The 19759-nt window shown below is 46.1% G+C and overlaps 1 protein-coding gene across 4 annotated transcripts in view; it reads left to right on the top strand.

Moving 5' to 3' along the window:
* ATP8B3 (ATPase phospholipid transporting 8B3) overlaps positions 1–16696 on the top strand; it is a 62396-nt gene extending 45700 nt beyond the window's left edge. For all 4 annotated transcript variants that reach the window (XM_081895401.1, XM_081895402.1, XM_081895400.1 and 1 more), the window contains exons 22-28: positions 5272–5542; positions 6909–7132; positions 8876–8959; positions 9920–10159; positions 11594–11732; positions 13596–13726; positions 15010–16696. In XM_081895401.1, the coding sequence (XP_081751527.1) occupies positions 5272–5542; positions 6909–7132; positions 8876–8959; positions 9920–10159; positions 11594–11732; positions 13596–13726; positions 15010–15261 (1341 nt within the window). In that variant the 3' untranslated portion in view covers positions 15262–16696. The remainder of the gene's footprint in view (positions 1–5271; positions 5543–6908; positions 7133–8875; positions 8960–9919; positions 10160–11593; positions 11733–13595; positions 13727–15009) is intronic.
* Positions 16697–19759: the final 3063 nt, after the last annotated feature.

Here is a 19759-nt window from a genome sequence, read left to right as displayed (position 1 = left end):
CAGCCTTTCGTGTGATGAATTCTGCATATAAGTTAAATAAGCAGGGAGACAATATACAGCCAGGCAGTTTAGCCTCTTTCAAAGCAGACACACTGACCCAGTGCTTCTTTCTAGCCAGCGTAGTTTTGACACCTGGTTTTTTATTACATGATATTTAAAGCATTTTTTAATGTTCCTCTTGAATGTTCTTCCAAAATTGTTTGATATGCACACACTCCCACCACATATGATACATGGTTCCTATCCATGGAACCATGGTAGGCTGAGACCCTACCTGCCTGTGGACTGTCTTGCCAGAGTTATCTCCCACTCGGATTACTGCAATGCGCTCTACGTGGGGCTACCTTTGAAGGTGACCTGGAAACTGCAATTAATCCAGAATGCAGCAGCCAGACTGGGGACTGCGAGTGGCTGCCGGGACCACATAACACCAGTCCTGAGAGATCTGCATTGGCTCCCAGTACGTTTCTGAAAAAAAGTGTTTTAAATAGCACATGGGCCTTTCCCATTCTCCTTAAAAGCCCTAAATGGCCCAATATCCCTGAAGGAGCGTCTCCACCCCCATCGTTCAGCCCGGACACCGGGGTCCATCTCCTGAGGGCCTTCTGGCAGTTCCCTCCCTGTGAGAAATGAGGTTGCAATTGTAATGGTCTGAACCACCCCCGAAAAAGAGGTCAAGTATTTCACATATTAAAGAAAGAACATCTAGATGTAATATGTCTGCAAGAAACCCACATTGCCAGGATACATAGAAAATTACTGATAAACAAGAGATTAGGATTGGAATTCATTTCGTCAGACAAAGTTAAGAAAAGAGGGGTAGTGATGTATGTTAAAGAAAGATTAGAACCAAAAATGATCTTTAAGGATGAACAAGGAAGATATCTGGCAGTGGAAATTCAAATACATGGAGAAAAGATCTTGATTGTAGGAGTTTATGCACCTAACGAGGGGAAGGCAGAGTTCTTTAAGAAGTTGCATGAGACTTTAATGGACTATATGGACTTTAAAATCATAATGATGGGCGATATGAACGGAGTCGTCTCCACAAACATGGACAAAGCGCAAAGACAAATAATTTCTAAAGATGGGAGATTACCAAAGACCTTTTTCGAGCTGACTGATACCATGGACTTGATTGATATTTGGAGAACAAGGAACCCCCTGGAAAGAGAGGGGACCTTCTTCTCTGAAGCAAAGATGACCTGGACCAGGATTGACCAAATTTGGATCTCTAGCAATCTGGCACCAAGGGTTAAAAAGACAGAAATCTGCCCAAAAACCTGCTCCGATCATAACGCAATAAGGATGGACATGAAACTGACAACAGCTGGAAACTTCAGATGGAGAATGAATGACACCCTATTTGGAGATGATGCTATTTACAAAAAGGCCCAAAAGACATTGAAAGACTACTTCGAGGTGAATTTAAGATCAGATGTGGAAAGAAGAATAGTGTGGGATGCTAGCAAGGCCGTGATGCGTGGTTTCCTAATCCAACAAAATTCTATAAAAAGGAAAAAACAGAATGAGAGAAAAGAAAAAATTTGGGAACAGATGAAAGAAGGAGAAAAGAAATTGAGATCTAAACCCAAGTCTCAAGAGATTTTAAGAGAAATAAAGTACCAACAAACCCAGTATATGGAACTGATAAATCAAGAAATAGAATGGAAAATAAAACAAATGAGGCAAAAGACTTTTGAGTCAGCAGATAAATGTGGGAAACTGCTGTCATGGCAATTGAAAAAGAGGCAAAAGCTGAACACGGTAACATCCCTCGAGGTAGAGGGGAAACTCATCAGTAAACCAAATGAGATCAGTAATTGTTTTCAAAGTTTTTTTAAGAAATTATATGCACAAGGGCCAAAGAATGAACAAGAGATAGAAGATTTTATTAAAATAATAAAAGGATTTTGAATGAGAAAATTACAGACCAAGAAATAGAGGGTGCCATTCAGGGTATGCAATTGGGGAAATCACCAGGACCAGATGGATTGACCGCGAGGTACTACAAAGCACTTAAGGAATGGCTAATACAACCGTTGAAAGAAGTGTGTAATCAAATCATGGAGGGGAAAAAGGCTCCTGAATCGTGGAAGCAAGCATTTATCTCACTCATACCGAAAACAGAAACTGAGAAGCACCAAGTTAAGAACTACCGCCCCATCTCACTATTAAATGTGGATTATAAAATCTTTGCAGACATTTTAGCAAAAAGATTGAAAAAAGTGTTATTGGATGAGATTCATAAAGACCAAACAGGCTTTCTCCCAGGGAGATATATGTCAGATAATGTGAGGAACATTATAGACATTTTGGAGCTTTTAGAGACGAACATAAACAGAAAAGCAGTTTTGATCTTTGTGGACGCGGAGAAAGCCTTTGACAACGTTAGTTGGAGTTTTATGAAGAAGAATCTGCAAGGGATGGGGGTAGGCCAAAAATTTGAAAATGGTATAGGTGCAATATACTCTGAGCAAAAGGCTAAATTAATTGTGAATGGTATGGTGATGGATGAGATCCCGATAGAAAAAGGGACACGACAGGGATGCCCAATATCCCCCCTATTGTTTATATCGGTCCTGGAGGTACTGTTAAACATGATTAGAAGAGACCAGCTGGTGGAAGGGATACAGCTCGGAGCTAAACATTATAAGTTAAGAGCATTTGCAGATGACTTAGTTTTGACTTTGCAAAAACCAGAAGCCAGTACAAAAAGGGTATTGGAACTTTTTGAAAAATTTGGTCAAGTGGCAGGTTTTAAATTAAACAAACAGAAGACAAAGGTGTTGGGAAAAAATTTAACAATGGAGGAAAAAGATAGCTTCCAAAGGGAAACGGGTTTGGAAATAACAAAAAAAGTGAAATATCTGGGGGTGAATTTAACATCTAAGAATATGAATCTGTTTAAGGACAATTATGAGAAATGTTGGTTGGAAGTGAAGAAAGATCTTGACATTTGGTCTAGACTAAGACTCTCCTTGTTAGGCCGAATTGCTGTTATTAAGATGAACGTATTGCCGAGAGTGTTGTTTCTGTTCCAGACACTACAAATTTTGGACAAGATGGACTGTTTCAAGAAGTGGCAGAAAGATATATCTAAATTTGTCTGGCAGGGCAAAAAACCCAGAATAAAATTTAAGATTTTAACTGACTCAAAGGATAGAGGGGGCTTTGCTCTGCCGGACTTAAGACTTTACTATGAGGCAGCAGCATTTTGCTGGCTGAAACAATGGCTACTTCTTGAGAATACAGATGTCTTGGATTTGGAGGGATATGATAATAACTTCGGCTGGCATGCATACTTGTGGTATGACAAGGTAAAGGTTCATAGAGGCTTTAAAAACCACATTGTCAGAAAAGCATTATATAATGTATGGATTCGTTATAAGGATTTGTTGGAAAATAAAACCCCCAGGTGGTTGTCACCCATGGAAGCCAAGGCGGTAAAAAAACTTAATATGGAATCAGATTGGCCAAAATATTATGAAATTATAGAATACGATGGTGAAAAGCCTAAATTACAGAGCTTTGAGAAACTAAAATCTAAAGTTCGAGACTGGTTACATTATCATCAGATTAATGAGACATTTAAGCAAGACAGGAGAATAGGATTTCAGAAGGAGAGGTCAAAGTTAGAAACAGAGCTATTGGAATCCAATACTAAGAATTTGTCTAAAATGTATAATTTGTTGCTGAAATGGAACACTCAAGATGAAACAGTAAAGTCAGCAATGATTAAGTGGGCACAGGATATCGGACATGATATTATGTTTGCAGACTGGGAACAGTTATGGACCACAGGCATCAAATTTACGGCATGTAGTGCCTTAAAAGAGAACATAATGAAAATGATCTATAGGTGGTACATGACCCCAGTCAAGCTTGCAAAGATATATCATCTGCCCAATAACAAGTGCTGGAAGTGTAATGAATGTGAAGGAACCTTTTATCATCTTTGGTGGACCTGTCCAAGAATTAAGGCCTACTGGGAAATGATCTATAATGAAATTAAGAAGGTCCTAAAGTGGACATTTGCAAAGAAGCCGGAGGCCTTTCTCCTGGGCATGGTCGATCAAACGATTCCAAAGAAAGATAGAACTTTTTTCATGTATGCAACCACGGCAGCAAGAATTCTTCTAGCAAAGTATTGGAAGACTCAAGAGCTACCTACTCTGGAAGAATGGCAGATCAAGGTGATTGAATATATGGGACTAGCAGAGATGACCGGCAGAATCCGCGACCAGAGGAGAGAGACGGTGGAAGAGGACTGGAAAAAATTTAAAGTGTATCTTAAGAATTCTTGTAAAATTTTGGAATGAGAAGATGTCAAGGGCTATGAAATTAGAGAATTTATAGCTGTTAAAATCTAAACTTAAGAAAATTTAAAGAAAGTTGTTCTTTTAAAATTGAAAGAAGGATTGCTTAAAGCTAATTTAAAAAATAAGGGTGCAGTGATGGGAAGGTTTGGGGAAGTCATGTATGTTTGTTTGTATGTTTTTCTTTTTCTTTTTCTATTTTGTTGTCTATTTTGTTTTCTATATTGTTTAAAATGAATAAAAAATTTTATAAAAAAAAAAAAAAAGAGAAATGAGGTTGCAGGGAACCAGGCAGAAGGCCTTCTCGGTGGTGGTGCCCACCCTGTGGAACACCCTCCCTTCAGATGTGAAGGAAATAAGCAGCTATCCTATCTTTAAAAGACATCTGAATGCAGCCCTGTTTAGGGAAGTTTTTAATATTTAATGCTATACTGTTTTTAACATTTGATTGGGAGCCGCCCAGAGTGGCTGGGGAAACTCAGCCAGATGGGCGGGGTATAAATAATAAATTTATATTATTATTAAGCATTTTGTAAAGTTCCTCTTGAATGGCCCTCCAAAATTGTTTGATGTGCACACACTCCCACCACATGTGATACATGGTTCCTATCCCAAGTGCTAATTCATCTGCAACAGGAACCGAGAATTTGGGATGGTCTCTTAACAAATACAGTGGTACCTCAGGTTAAGTACTTAATTTGTTCCGGAGGTCCGTTCTTAACCTGAAACTGTTCTTAACCTGAAGCACCACTTTCGCTAATGGGGCCTCCTGCTCCCACTGCGTGCCAGAGCACGATTTCTGTTCTCATCCTGAAGCAAAGTTCTTAACCTGAAGCACTATTTCTGGGTTAGGGGAGTCTGTAACCTGAAGCATATGTAACCTGAAGTGCGTGTAACCTGAGGTACCACTGTAAAGACCATCTGATTGGGTGTCTCCTCATTTTCCTCCCAGGATAAAATCTTCCACACGGAGGGATCGACCACGGAGGAGCAGAACCTGAGCTGGCGCCAGCGCTTAGGCTGCTGCCGCAACAGAACCAAGAAGGACCAGGAGAACGCGATGGAAAAAGCCTTTGTGGAACTGGCCACCACCTGCCAGGCCGTGATCTGCTGCAGGGTGACTCCCAAGCAGAAAGCCCTCATCGTTCAGATGGTCAAGCGCCACAAGAAAGCCATCTCCTTGGCCATTGGAGATGGGGCCAATGACGTCAACATGATTAAAAGTGAGGCCTGTTCCCAGGGGCCCGAGAAGACTTGAGCTTCTAGGTCAGGCACCCCCAAACTTGGCCCTCCAGATGTTTTGGGACTACAAAGTCACTTCCAACATCAGGAGGAGGTGGGGTGGCGGGTTTCACACCCCCAACACGCGCGCGGAGGCTGGTTTCCAGCCCCCGCGTGATCAGGGGAATCCTCGGGCCGTGTTATCCCCTGAGCCAGCCAATCGGCTGGCTCGGGGTGTGTGGCTTGCCTCACTTAAGGCAATTGCGGCCCCGGGATCTCCCTCTTTTGCCTGCACCTGCCTGCCCTTTAAGGTTCCCCTTCTGACATTGCTATGGACCTCGGTTGGTCGCCGTCAAGGGGCCTGGTAGGAATTTTTTCCACTTGGCAAATTGGCACCGGCCTAGGTAAAGGTCAAGGGACCCCTGACCGTTAGGTCCAGTCATGGCCGACTCAGGGGTTGCGGAACTCATCTCGCTTTATTGGCCGAGGGAGCCGGAGTACAGCTTCCGGGTCATGTGGCTAGCAGGACTAAGCCGCTTCTGGTGAACCAGAGCAGCGCACGGAAACGCCGTTTACCTTCCCACCGGAGCGGTACCTATTTATCTACTTGTACTTTGATGTGCTTTCGAACTGCTAGGTGGGCAGGAGCAGGGACCGAGGAACGGGAGTTCATCCCCGTTCGAACCGCCGACCTTCTGATCGGCAAGTCCTAGGCTCTGTGGTTTAACCCACAGCGCCACCCGCGTCCCTACCTCATAGCAAATCGCCACAGCTCCTTTGGTTTGGGCGGTTAGGCATTGGTAGGAGTATTGTTATGTAGATGTGTTGGGGGGGGGAGCGCCATTACCTCCCCCAAATATCAAAGGGTAATCCGGTAAAGGATTCCGGGGGGCGTTGCCTCGTCTGAAGCCTATGGAGGTCAGGGCCTAAAGCGTGCCCCAGAGCAGTGACCCCGGGGGAGTACCTACCATAGTTGATGTGCATCAGCAGGGCTCCCCTTGCTGGTGTTAACCCTTCCCGGTCTTCAAGCAATCAGGCTGAAGCCGGTTAGTCGATAGGACCAATGCCTAAGCCAATACCGCTCTTACCTGTAACCAATGTGGCCAATTTTAGCCCATTAACCTAATACAATGTTGTCACGTTTCCATTGGGGGGAGGCAGGAACTCTCCACGCAACTCCCATCATCCCTAGCTAACAGGACCAGTGGTCAGGGATGATGGGAATTGTAGTTCCAAAACATCTGGAGGGCCGAGTTCGGGGGTGCCTGTTCTAGGTCTTCAGCTGCAATGCAGGAATCTCCGCTAAAGCAGCCGCGACAAACCATGGCAAAAACCACTTACCTTATCGATCGCCTTTTTTCTCTCCAGCTGCCGACATCGGAGTCGGGATCAGCGGGCAGGAAGGGATGCAGGCTGTTCAGTGCAGCGATTATGCCCTGGCTCAGTTTCGCTACCTGGAGCGGCTCCTCTTTGTCCACGGCCGGTGGTCCTACCTCCGCATCTGCAAGTTCCTGCGCTACTTCTTCTACAAGACCTTTGCCGGCATGATGGTGCAGATCTGGTTTGCTTTCTACACTGGCTTCACAGCGCAGGTAAGAAGGGATAGGGGACCAAGGGGCTCATCTAGCATCCTCATCTCACACTGGCCCATCAGATACCTATAGGGTGATCTCAGGCTCCGACATAGCTGTCAACCGTCCCTTATTTGGCGGGAAAGTCCCTTATCCCAGCGCTGTGTCCTACTGCTGTCCCTTTTTGATGATGTCCCTTAAATTTCCCGGGTTTCAAAGGAAGCAGCTCCTCTCCCTCCCTCCCTGCCGGCCAGGGAGGAGGGAAGCTCCAGCTGTGTTGCTTGGCTGCGTTGCTCACCCAATAAGGAGTCTGAGAATGACTGGGGGGTGGAGCTTGCATGCCTTGTGCCAGTCAAATCAGCCGCATTGTCTGGGGACTCGCCTTTGCTCAGCGCTTCCCAGCGGAGAGGTGACGATGGTTTTCCTTGCTGCATCCCCTTTGCCTTGTTGCTGCGCTGTGGGAACCACCGCTTGAGGCTTCATTTGGCTGCTGGTTGACTAAAATCCCTTATTTTGGCAGCTGATCCCTTATTTTTGAGGCTGCTGGTCCCTTATTTTCAAATCTATAAGTTGACAGCTATGGGCTCTGAACACAAAAGTTATCTCCTGTGCACACTTTCAGCTTCTAGCAAGTGGTGTGTTATTACCTCTGACTGCAGAAGCAAACCATAGCCAACTTGATGAATAACCATTGATAGACTTCTCCACCTCTGCAAATTTGTTTAATCCTCTTTTAAAGCTATCTAAGTTGGCAGTTGTCCCTGCCTCTTGTGGCGGTGAGTTCCATAGTTTAAACTATGCACTCCATGTGAATTTTAAGGGGTTCCCCTCTGCCCTCTCCCTGTAGTTTGTACCCTTTCATTCTGCTGTTTTGTTCGCTTCCGAGGTGATATGGTACTGTGCATGACAACCTGTGAGATCCTGGGTTCGAGTCCTGTGTTTTCGTTTTGTTTTATTCTTTAACTGTTGCCCCTGCTCGTGGCAAAACCAGCAGCAACTATGGGGTATAAATAATAATAAGAAAGTGATGATGATTAATAACCACCACCCCCCTGCCCAACTGCACATGTCAAGCACTATTTGAGGGCATCATGGGAGGGAAATGGTACCTGATTCATAAATGGTGGTGCAAGGTGATGCTCTCTTTTTCTAGCTGTGTACTTATGTGTGTGAAAGAAGGGAAGGAGGAAGGGAGGGAGGGAGGGAGGGAGGGAGAGAGAGAGAGAGAGAGAGAGAGAGAGAGAGAGAGAGAGAGAGAGAAACAGAGAAACAGAGATGGAGAGAGAGAAAAGGTAAATTGATAAGGAGAGAGAGAGAGAGAGAGAGAAACAGAGAAACAGAGATGGAGAGAGAGAAAAGGTAAATTGATAAGGTAACGTGTTCTCCATAAAACACATATGCCTTTTATGCCAGAAATGGCCAGTGGTCAGGAATGATGGGAGTTGTAGTCTGACAACACCTGGAGGGTCACCGATGTCCCTCATCCTTGCTATGAGAAGGTCTCATTCCCTACTGCATTCAAGAGGTGAAAGACGGCCTCAGTTCAGAAGAGGCATTCACTCATGAGCAAAGGGGATACCTCTTCTTGGTTCAGGGATGGTGAACATCGGTGAACCTCCAAGTGTCACTGGACCGTAGGTCCCAGCAGCTGGCATGGGCTGGATGATAGGAGTTGTAGTCCAACGACATAGGGTCACATAACCGGTTGCAAGTTATGTGAAGGAAACCCATCTAATCCTCTCTGGTTTTGCTCTTCCATCTCAGCCTCTGCTGGAGGGCTGGTTCCTTGCCCTCTACAATGTCTTCTACACTTCGTACCCGGTGTTGTGCATGGGCTTGTTTGAACAGGTAAGTCCGCCGTTTCCGTAGATGTGTTTGCTACCCACACCCACTCATCCCATTCTCCTCCATTACACAAGGAAAGCTCTGCCCTTGGACAAGTCCAAAGGGGGTGGTCCATCCAATTCTGCATCTGTTGCCATAGCGACCAACCGGATGCCTGTGGCACGAAACCACCAGCCCTATCTCAAGCAGTGACCCCCCAGCAATTGACGTTCAGAGACATCATGCCGCTGATCCCACAGGGAGTGTTCAGAGACCAGTGCAATGTAATAACAATAACAATAATATCGTATTTTTTGCTCTATAAGACTCACCTTTCCCCTCCTAAAAAGTAAGGGGAAATGTGTGTGCGTCTTATGGAGCGAATGCAGGCTGCGCAGCTATCCCAGAAGCCAGAACAGCAAGAGGGATTGCTGCTTTCACTGCGCAGCGATCCCTCTTGCTGTTCTGGCTCCTGAGATTCAGAATATTTTTTTTTCCTCCTCCAAAAACTAGGTGCGTCTTGTGGTCTGGTGCGTCTTATAGAGCGAAAAATACGGTAATTTATTATTTATACCCCACCCATCTGGCTGGGTTTCCCCAGCCACTCTGGGCAGCTCCCAACAGAATATTAAAAACACAATACAGTGGTACCTCAGGTTACATACGCTTCAGGTTACAGACTCCGCTATCCCAGAAATATTACCTCGGGTTAAGTACTTTGCTTCAGGATGAGAACAGAAATTGAGCTCCGGCGGCGCGGCGGCAGCAGGAGGCCCCATTAGCTAAAGTGGTGCTTCAGGTTAAGCACAGTTTCAGGTTAAGAACGGACCTCCGGAACGAATTAAGTACTTAACCCGAGGTACCACTGTACAACATCAAACAGATGTCTTCTAGGATTTAGGGTTGCCCACCCAAAAAAACTCTTAACAATACCAACAATAAAAATAACCAACCCCTCTCTCTTTCTCTCCACCTTCCATTCAGGACGTGAGCGCCAAGAAAAGTTTGCAATTCCCCGAGCTCTACAAGGCTGGTCAGAAAGACCGCTTTTTCAATTTCCGAATCTTCTGCCTCTGCTTCGTCCATGGCTCCTTCGTCTCCTTGGCTAACTTCTTCATCACTCTCTGGGCCATGGGAGACCATTCTGGCACCCACGTCGTCGGTGACTACCAGTCCTTTGCCATGGTAATAGCAACCGCTGCAATATTCACCGTCATTGCCGAGGTGAGTTTGGCGTGGGTGGGTGGTGCCCGTGTGTGTGTTTGTGAGTGTTGAATGTGATCGGTGATTTAAATTGTGATTTACCGTATTTTTCGCTCTATAGGACGCACCCGACCATAGGACGCACCTTGTTTTAGAGGGGGAGAACAAGAAAGAAAATTCTCCCCCTCTCTGCTCAGCGCCCCTTCAGCGAAGCAGCAGGAGAAACGGGGCCCCTTCCATTTCTCCTCCCGCTTGGCTGAAGGGGCACTGCGCAGCTCTCCCTCTCTGCTGAAGCCAGGATAGTCTTGCTCTCCCGGCTTCAGCAAAAGGAACCCGAAGCCTTCGGAGCGCAGCGCGAGTTCCCGCAGCACTCCAAAGGCTTCAGGCGGCTATCCCTGAAGCCTGGAGAGTGAGAGGGGTCGGTGCGCACCGACCCCTCTCGTTCTCCAGGCTTCAGCGAAAGCAACGCGAAGCCTCCAGAGCGCGGAGGGAGCGCTCCCTCTGCGCTTCGGAGGCTTCGTGTTGCTTTCGCTGAAGCCAAGGAGCTTGCGTTCGCTCCATAGGATGCACACAAATTTTCCCTTAATTTTTGGAGGGGGAAAAGTGTCCTATAGAGTGAAAAATACGGTAAATCGAATCCGCCCTGGTGCTGAGCAACATCCCTGTGGCTGCAGATTTGCCAAAGCAGTTTGCTTCACTGACCTTCCTTTCTGTAGCTCCCCTTGGAAATGTGGAGTGATGGGAACTTACAGTCATATGTGGTGGGATTGTCCGTTAGTTAACAAATTCTGGAAACAGATTGGTATAGAAATATTGGGAACTGTGGGTAGGAAGGTGGAAATAGTTAAATTAATGGTTCTTATTACCCTGAGCAGCACGGATCATAGCTGTCAACTTTTCCCTTTTCTTGCGAGGAATCCTATTCAGAATAAGGGAATTTCTCTTTAAAAAAGGGAAACGGTGACAGCTATGACTGAGTTAGAAACAAAAGAGGAATGTAAATGGGTAAAATTGATGGTAATTGCGGCCAGACTGGTTATAGTGAGTAACTGGAAAAATCCAGAAGAGCTAGGGGTGAACCAGTGGAGGGAAAAATTGAAAAATATTATAATCTTAGAATATCTAACTGTGAAGATACATAAAACGAAAGGGCTTAAGGTCAGTGACAAGGAGGGGGATTGGTTTGAGAAGATATTGAATTATTTGGGGAGGTTTGAACAATCTGGGAGAATATTAAAACCTAAAACCTTGTGGAGGGAGGAGTGTTAAGGTATATAGAATCGTACATATGGTTGATTTGAATATGTTATTATTGATTATGTATACCCAATGTATCAGCTGCCTGGGGCGGTTTCACTGTTTGTTTTCACTGTTTGTGTTTTGGTTGTTGGTAAAATAATAATAATAATAATAATAATAATAATAATAATAATAATAATGTATCTCCCCTGGCAGAGCATGATGGAAGTCAAATTCTGGACCGTTTTGTCCGTGTTGGCTATTGTCGTCAGCATCGGTTTCTACTGCCTTTTCTCCTATATAACTCAAAGCTTTCAAGCCTTCAAGACATCTCCTGTAGCTTTCCAGTTTCCAGGTAAGAACTCCCGGAACTCTCCTGTATCTTCCACAACACTCAAACGGCAGATGCGTTGTGGGACGGGAGGAAGCAGGGAGGTATTGGTGGGGCAGATCTATGTGGGTCATGCTGCCAGCCCTACAGGGAGGGCCAGCGCCCGTTGGGACTGATGGGGCAGGAACAGGGAGCCGAAACAGTAGGTGGAGCCAGGGCTAATCAGAGCCCCGCGTTGGGCAAAAGATTCCTGCATTGCAGAGGGTTGGACCAGATGTTCCTTCCAGCTCCACTAGTTGTATTATTATATTTTATGAATTGACTGAAATACCCCACTTGGAGGGTGGCGCTGTGGTCTAAATCACAGAGCCTAGGACTTGCCAATCAGAAGGTTGGCAGTTCGATTCCCCGCGATGGGGTGAGCTCCCGTTGCTCGGTCCTGGTTCCTGCCAACCTAGCAGTTTGAAAACACAAAGTGCAAGTAGATAAATAGGTACTGCTCCAGCGGGAAGGTAAATGGCATTTCCGTGTGCTGCTCTGGTTCGCCAGAAGCGGCTTAGTCCTGCTGGCCACATGACCCGGAAGCTGTACGCCAGCTCCCTCGGCCAATAAAGCGAGATGAGCGCCACAGCCCCAGAGTCATCCGCGACTGGACCTAACGGTCAGGGGTCCCTTTACCCTTTTACTCCATTTGGAAGACAGGGTCCAATTCGTGGCACCACAATTTTGGAAGGGTGTTGACAAGCTAGAGCATGTGCAGAGGAGGGCAGCCAAGATGATTAAGGGTCTAGAACATGGGTAGGTAGGCAAACTCAGGCCCAGGGGCCGGATCTGGCCCAATTGCCTTCTCAATCCAGCCCACGGACGGTCCGGGAATCAGCGAGTTTTTACATGAGTAGAATGTGTGCTTTTATTTAAAATGCATCTCTGGGTTATTTGTGGGGCATAGGAATTCATTCATTCCCCCCCAAAAAATATAGTCTGGCCCCCCACAAGGTCTGAGGGACAGTGGACCGACCCCCTGCTGAAAAAGTTTGCTGACCCCTGGTCTAGAAACCAAGCCTGATGAGGAACTGTAGAACAGTTCCAAGGGAGTCCGTTCCACTGTCAAACAGCTCTTGCCACCATAAAGTTCTTCCTGGCATTGAGCTGTAATCTCCTTTCTTATCACTTGAAGCCATGGGTTCGAGTGCTACCCTCCAGAGCAGGAGAAAACAACCTTGCTCCATCCTCCATGTGGCAGTCCTTTAGATATTCAAAGATGGTTGTCATATCTCCTCACAGTCTCCGCTTTCCAAGGCTAAACATACCCAGCTCCTTCGACCGTACCTCATCAGGCTTGGTTTCCATTTTGGTTGCCCTCTTTGGCGAAAGGGTCTTGCATTGCAAGGAATTTGGCTGGCTACATGGTCCTCACGGTCCCTCCCAACTCTACAGTCCTATGACCTCATGATTCCTCTGCGCACATTCTACCTTATCAAAAGCTTTCTTAAATTGTGGTATGCAGAACTGGACATGGTTTTCAGATGCGGTCTGACCAAGGCAGATTAGAGCGGGACTATGACTTTCCTTGATCTGTTTATGCAACCTAGAATAGTATTACCTATTTTTTGCTGCAGCATCACACTGTTAAGCTTGTGGTTTACCACAACCCCGCGATCCTTTTCACGTGTACCCCTAAGTATGAATGGTAGGGAGGATTCTAGCCTGCATATATGTATAAATTCAATTTCTAGGAGATATTTTTAAAGGCCCATTTGAGTTTCCTTTGCAATTGGCATTTTGTGTGTGCTGGGTAGACACAGTCTCCTCAGCTGCTTTGCCACCCAACATATGAAGACCCCTCAGATGTTCCCGAGCTGACTGGGTCACTCTTTTCTCCTCCAGCTGCCACCAAGAACGCGCTGACAGACCCACTGTCGCTCTTTGTGGTCCTGCTCTGCGTTGTGGTGAACACGATCCCCTCCCTCACCTTCCGTTTTGTGCGGAGTTTCGCGGGACCCACAACCATGTCGGAGGTGAGTGTTGTTTGGCAGTCTCCCCAGAGTTTGGGTGCTGAAGGACAGCACCAAAGCGTTGAGCCCTTAGATGGAATCCTTTGGCGCAATCTGTTGGGAAGACGGGATCAATGGCCTTCAAGAAAATCAACACAAAACGATGTTCCAATGGCATCTAAATCCAGCACAGTTCTTTAGAGCTTATCAAGCTGTTTGCTGGAAGTGTGAAAAATATGAAGGGACATTTTATCATGTTTGGTGGACTTGTAAAAAAAGTCAATAAATATCAGAAACATCAATGTAGAAGGTTTTTAAAGCCTAACATTCATTTGAAGCCAGACCTTTTCCTGCCTAGGAATAGTGGATATACAATTAGAAAAAGACTGTGGAATATTATTTCAAGACATGACCACAGCGGCGAGACTTTCCTCTGCACAAAGATGGAACGATTCTTTATGAACTACGGTGGTTGTTAAAATTATTGGACTTAACGGAGATGGCAAAACTGACATGTTTAATCGGAGAAAAATCATTGTCGATATTTACTAAGGATTGGAAACTCCTTATAGACTTTTTGTGTGGAAAAGAAAACGAACTTATGATACGTGGGTTTGAGGATTGAGGAAAATATCATTATTAAGAAGTTAGAATTACAGCTGTACCTTGGTCTTCAAACAGCTTAGTTCTCAAACGTTTTGGCTCCCGAACGCCACAAACCCGGAAGTGACTGTTTGGTTTGCAAACTATTTTTGGAAGCTAAATATCCGACGGGGAGCTTCCTGCAGCCAATCAGAAGCCGTGCCTTGGTTTCTGAATGTTTTGGAAGTCGAACGGACTTCTGGTACGGATTCCGTTCGACTTCCAAGGTATATCATGGGAGAAATATACCTCGAGTCATACCTCGGGTAGAATACGCTTTGAGTTAAGCGCATTTGAGTTGTGCTCCGTGGCAACCCGGAAGTAATGGAGTGTGTTACTTCCGGGTTTCGCCACTTGCGCATGCGCAGACGCTCAAAATGACGTCACGCGCATGCGCAGAAGTGGTGAAAAGCGATGTGTGCGTGCGCAGACGTGCCATCGCTAGTTACGTTTGCTTCTAGATGTGAACGGGGCTCCGGAACGGATCCCGTTCGTATCTAGAGCTACCACTGTATATATTAAGAAAAGAACACGATGGGAGGATGCACAAATAGTCAACAGATACGGGAGATTTGCTCTGACGGTCGCCGAAAGGAATTTGCAAAATGTGAAAATGTAATGAAAAGTTTATGCCAAAAAGATAACGCTTTCTGCTTTCTTTTCAGGTGCTGCAAGCCCGGGACATGCAGGAGAAGCAAAAGGCGGTGGAACTGACCTCTCACATCCGAAGGAACTCGCACCTGAGACGTTCCAGCTATGCTTTCTCACACAAGGAAGGTTACGCAGACCTCATCTCCAGAGGGGCTAGTCTACGGAGCAAGGGCCCTCGAGTCCGCAGCCAGCTGAACGGCTTTGGCGGCAGCCCCAAATACTCTGCCGATGGTGCCTCTGAAGAAAGGAAGTTCAATCTCTGTTGACCAGGAGGAGAAAAAGGCCTTGGTGTGTGTGTGTGTGTGTGTGTGTGTGTGTACCAGTAGCCATAGGGACCAGCGTCAGATAATCTCCATCACCTTGGCGTCCGAAGAGGGCTCCCGAGACCCGAAGCGCAGCCTGCAGGAGATTGCAGCTCTGAGCTCGAATCCCGGCACGCCGGACGTTTCCTTGTGCGGAAACCGCCGCCGTTCTCGCACGGGCGCCGGCAGACGTTGAGCGGTGACTCTGCTGTGCTCTCGCACCGTAACCGTGGGGTGAAAGAAGACGTCGATGTTGCAAATACCCTCTGAAACTTTATTCAGAAAGCATTCCAATCGACAACCACCGGTGCCTGATTCTTAGGGTTGTTTTGTTAATTCAGAGGCGCCGAATTCAGAGGCGCCAGCAGAAAGAAGAGCCCTCAAGGGTGGGATGTTCTCCATTCACTTCTGAGCACAGGGGGTCAACTTCTAGGGGCCAATGGATATTTGCACCCCTCAAAAAAAACAATGTCTGAGGAGGCTGGGACCAGCAAAGTTGATGTGCCTTGCTATTCAAATGGTGTGTGTGGACCTCATCATGTGATTGATTATTCAGGGAGGGGCTTGTCTGCCCCCCAATATTTTATTCAAGTTGGTACCCCTGTTTCTGAGCGTCCTTCCAGGGGGTACATACCACCAGTAGCCGGAACTAGAGGCAAACGGACAGAGCCTCAAATGTAAACTTTAACCTTCGTCCCGTAGGCCAGTTTCTGCTCACACACCCCTCTCTATCCTCTAGCCAAAGAATCAAAGTATTGTACAGTTGGAAGGGACACTCCAAAGGGCATCTAGGCCAACCCCTTGCAAATGCAGGAATTATGTTTGTGCCAAAAACACCTCTTAAGAACATGAGCGTGGACTTCCCGGGGTCTTCTCAAACCCGGCACCCTGTTTCGACAGTGACCAACTCCTAGTGTTTTTCTGAGAATCGCAGGGCCAGGGCTCCAAAGCTGACACACAGCCACTGTCGCGGACAGGTAGACTGCCTCTGAATTTGGAGGTTGAGCCCAGCTGTCATTCCTAACCCAACAAGAGCCCTGACGGATCCGACCCGGGTTCTGTCTAATCCAGTGTTTAGCTACAAACTGTCGGGTGTCTGAGAGAAGCTCTCAAAAGGCCACCAGCCTCCCCAAGTTGCTGGATCTCATCACCTACTGCTGGGAAGTAGACTGCCCCTATATCTGGCTGTTCTAAGTCTTGTACCTTTCAATAGGTGCTTGGCTGTCCTTGAAGGTATTTTTAAGCACCGCATCATAATTTCCCGGGGGGGCTCTTTTCCTCTGCAACATTAGTTGTTTTCAATCATTGTTTTCTGGCTGCAAGAAAAACAGGAGCTGCCTTTTTTAAAATAAATAAAGAACATTTCTCTTTTTTTTATTAAAAAAGAACAGTTTATTTAGTGAAGCCGGCTCCAGCAGTAACTCACTTGACAAAGCTCCATAAAGGTGGTTTTTTAAAAAAATTCCTATTATTATTCTCTTAAACGAAATCAGGGTGCATTGCCGCTGCATTACCGGCAAGAGCCCCTAGAGGGTGCCCAAGCGACGCGGCCGGTGTTGGCTGTTGCACACAAGACTGCCCTCTGCTGGACGGATGCAGTACTGACACAGAGCGAAATCTCCCAAGACTGTGGCAGTTTGGTTATGGGATGGAGGGGAAAAGCTTCACAGAGAATCTCTGATGCACAAGGGCTTCAACTCCAGACATAGGTTCTGTCCAAAGGCATCCTTAATCTCTCCTCCCCCCCTTTTTTTGCACTCTCCAGCACTTTGAAATAAAACTGATTTTGGGAAAGGAAAACAAAACAATTCTGGCTGGTTCTTGGGGCTGCGCGCCACAGATCTTTCGTCCGCAGGAAGTGTGTTCTGGGGGGTTCTTGGGCAGCGAGCGGAATTCCTCCTCTGGCATTGTTCGAAAGGGCACACCAGACACCGCCAATGTGTTAGATATAAGGCTCACATCATGAATCTACAAATAGGGGAGAGTGGGGCAGCTGCCATTGGTGGATAGTACTCATTGGTCCTTGATGGGCTGGGAGGCAGGGAGCTGGACAGCAGGTGGCGCTAGAGCAATGAAAATTGGAGCCACAGAGTGCTGACTTTGTCCCCATCCTCTTCCTTCGTCCTGTTGAGGTCTGCGAAGGCAAAATTTAGACTAAGGAGGAAGGGTGTGTCAGGGCCGACCCTGGACTTCTTGCCAGTAGGGAAGAAGGCAGGCAGCAGCTGTCGGGCAAAGGTTGCTGGGGCAGGGTCCAGTTTGCCCTCATAGATTAATTGCCCATTGTTTTCTGCTTTCATTAAATGGATCACTGGTCTCGATAGATAGCAAAATTCACCTCAAACTGCTCAAACCCACAGCGCCACCCGTGTCCCTCAAACTGCTGTTTTAGGGGTTGTTTTTAAAAGTCTGGATCCGTTTTGCATTCCTTTCTATTGGAAAGCACACCTTGGTTTTGGAACGCTTTGGTTTTGGAACGGAATTTCTGGAATGGGTTGAGTTTGAGAACCAAGGTGCCACTGTAGTGACCCCCCCCACACGAATAAACAAATAATATGTGCCAGCAATAAATTAGCAAACCAACAAATAAGATGTGCCAGCAATTTTCACCAAATTAATTCGTCTTTCTACACATTGCATTGCAAAATTCAGAACAGTGCAAATTTCAAAGGCGGCTGCCGTGTTTCGGTTTGCGAAGGGTAAACAGGGCAGTTTCTCATTTAAAGGGAAATGAGGTAGAGAAATAGAGTTTCTGCCTGCAGCCCCAATCTTCTGGGTCTAAAGACGGACGGCTCTCCCTGTTCCAAAGTTTGAAACTTTGGGGGAAGTTTTCTAATCTACATTGGCTCCCAGTACGTTTCCAGGCACAATTCAAAGTATTGGTGCTGACCTTGAAAGCCCTAAACGGCCCAGTATCCCTGAAGGAGCGTCTCCACCCCAGACACCGGGGTCCATCTCCTGAGGGTCTTCTAGCGGTTCCCTCCCTGTGAGAAGCGAAGTTACAGGGAACCAGGCAGAGGGCCTTCTCGGTGGTGGCGCCCTCCCTTCAGATGTCAAGGAAATAAACAACTACCTGACTTTTAGAAGCCACCTGAAGGCCGCCCTGTTTAGGGAAGCTTTTAATATTTGGTGAATTATTGTATTTTAATATTTTGCTGGAAGCTGCCCAGAGTGGCTGGGGAAGCCCAGCCAGATGGGCGGGGTATAAATAATAAATTATTATTATTATTATTATTATTATTATTATTATTATTATTATTATTATATGCAGGTTGTGAATGGGGAAATCCCAGACTCTTTTTGCCTACATGCTCAGCCAATAAGCCTGCAGGGAATAAATTATTATTATCGTAGCATCAGTGGCAAATTCAACGACACAGGTGAACTGCAGGAGCTTAGTTGAATGACCAAAAAATAATTTATTGAAGGAACCCAAAAGCTGTAGGAACATACAAACACACATGGAACAGCAGATAGCAATAAAAAAACAAAACAAATAGAATTATTTTCTCTCTCTCTTAGTTTTTTTTTTCCTTTTTTGGTTTCCTTTCAAAAACCGGTCGAGAAGTTTCAAGCAGGGTTCTCGAATGCTGAAAACCAGCTCCAAGCAACATTGTTATTCCCCCCACCCCTACCCCTCATCATGGTGGTGTTTTGGTTCTGGGTTTCTTTTGGATAAAGTGCCAACAAATAAGACTTTTTTTAAAAAAAAAGAGAGCTAAAGATTAAACTGACATCTTGAAAAGAACCGAAGTGTAGAATGGCAAAGACACAGAAGGAAGAGCGAATAAGTACATGTTAACCATAACGTTAAAAACAAAAATGAGTTTCCTAAGCCACCTGGGTAAAGAGAAGCAGGAATAAAACACAGGATCTTAAACCGGCTCTGGAATTTTGAAACAGGGCCGTTTACGTTGCTACAAAACAGCCTTCCTCGCCCGCTTGGTAACAAAATGCTTGGTAGATTTGGTGGGCGACGCATGGAACCCGTGCCAAAGTTCCAGGTCATGCCAATGGGTTATTGTAGAGCCCCCCAATGTTGGTGAACAGAGCTACATCATGACGTTCTCCCTGCCTGATTTGAAATTATATTACGAAGCCTCTTGCATTTGCTGGATTCGAGAATGGATAAAATTTAAAAAGACAGATTTATTAGATGGAAGGCAATGGTGACTGGTTCTGATTGGGCAAAAGGCAAGGAGGCCAACAGTAGGTGGCGCTACAGCCAATGATGGGATGGAGGCAGAGCCAGTGAGAAATGTGGCCACCCCCTGATTGATTTGTGAGCACAGTGGAACCTTGGTTCTCGAACTTAATTCGTTCCAGGAGTGTTTGACTCCCGAAACCGTTCGAAAAGCAAGACGCTCAAGCCGAAGCCATGTCAGATGTTCGGCTTCCAAAAAACGTTCGAAAACTGGAACACTTGCTTCCTGGATTTTGGCATTTGGGAGCTGACTTCTTCGGG

The sequence above is a fragment of the Podarcis melisellensis genome, assembly GCF_964234715.1.
Source record: "Podarcis melisellensis genome assembly, chromosome: 18".
Lineage (NCBI taxonomy): Eukaryota > Metazoa > Chordata > Lepidosauria > Squamata > Lacertidae > Podarcis > Podarcis melisellensis.
Note: the sequence above shows the minus strand (reverse complement) of the source record. Positions and strands in the feature narration are given on the sequence as shown.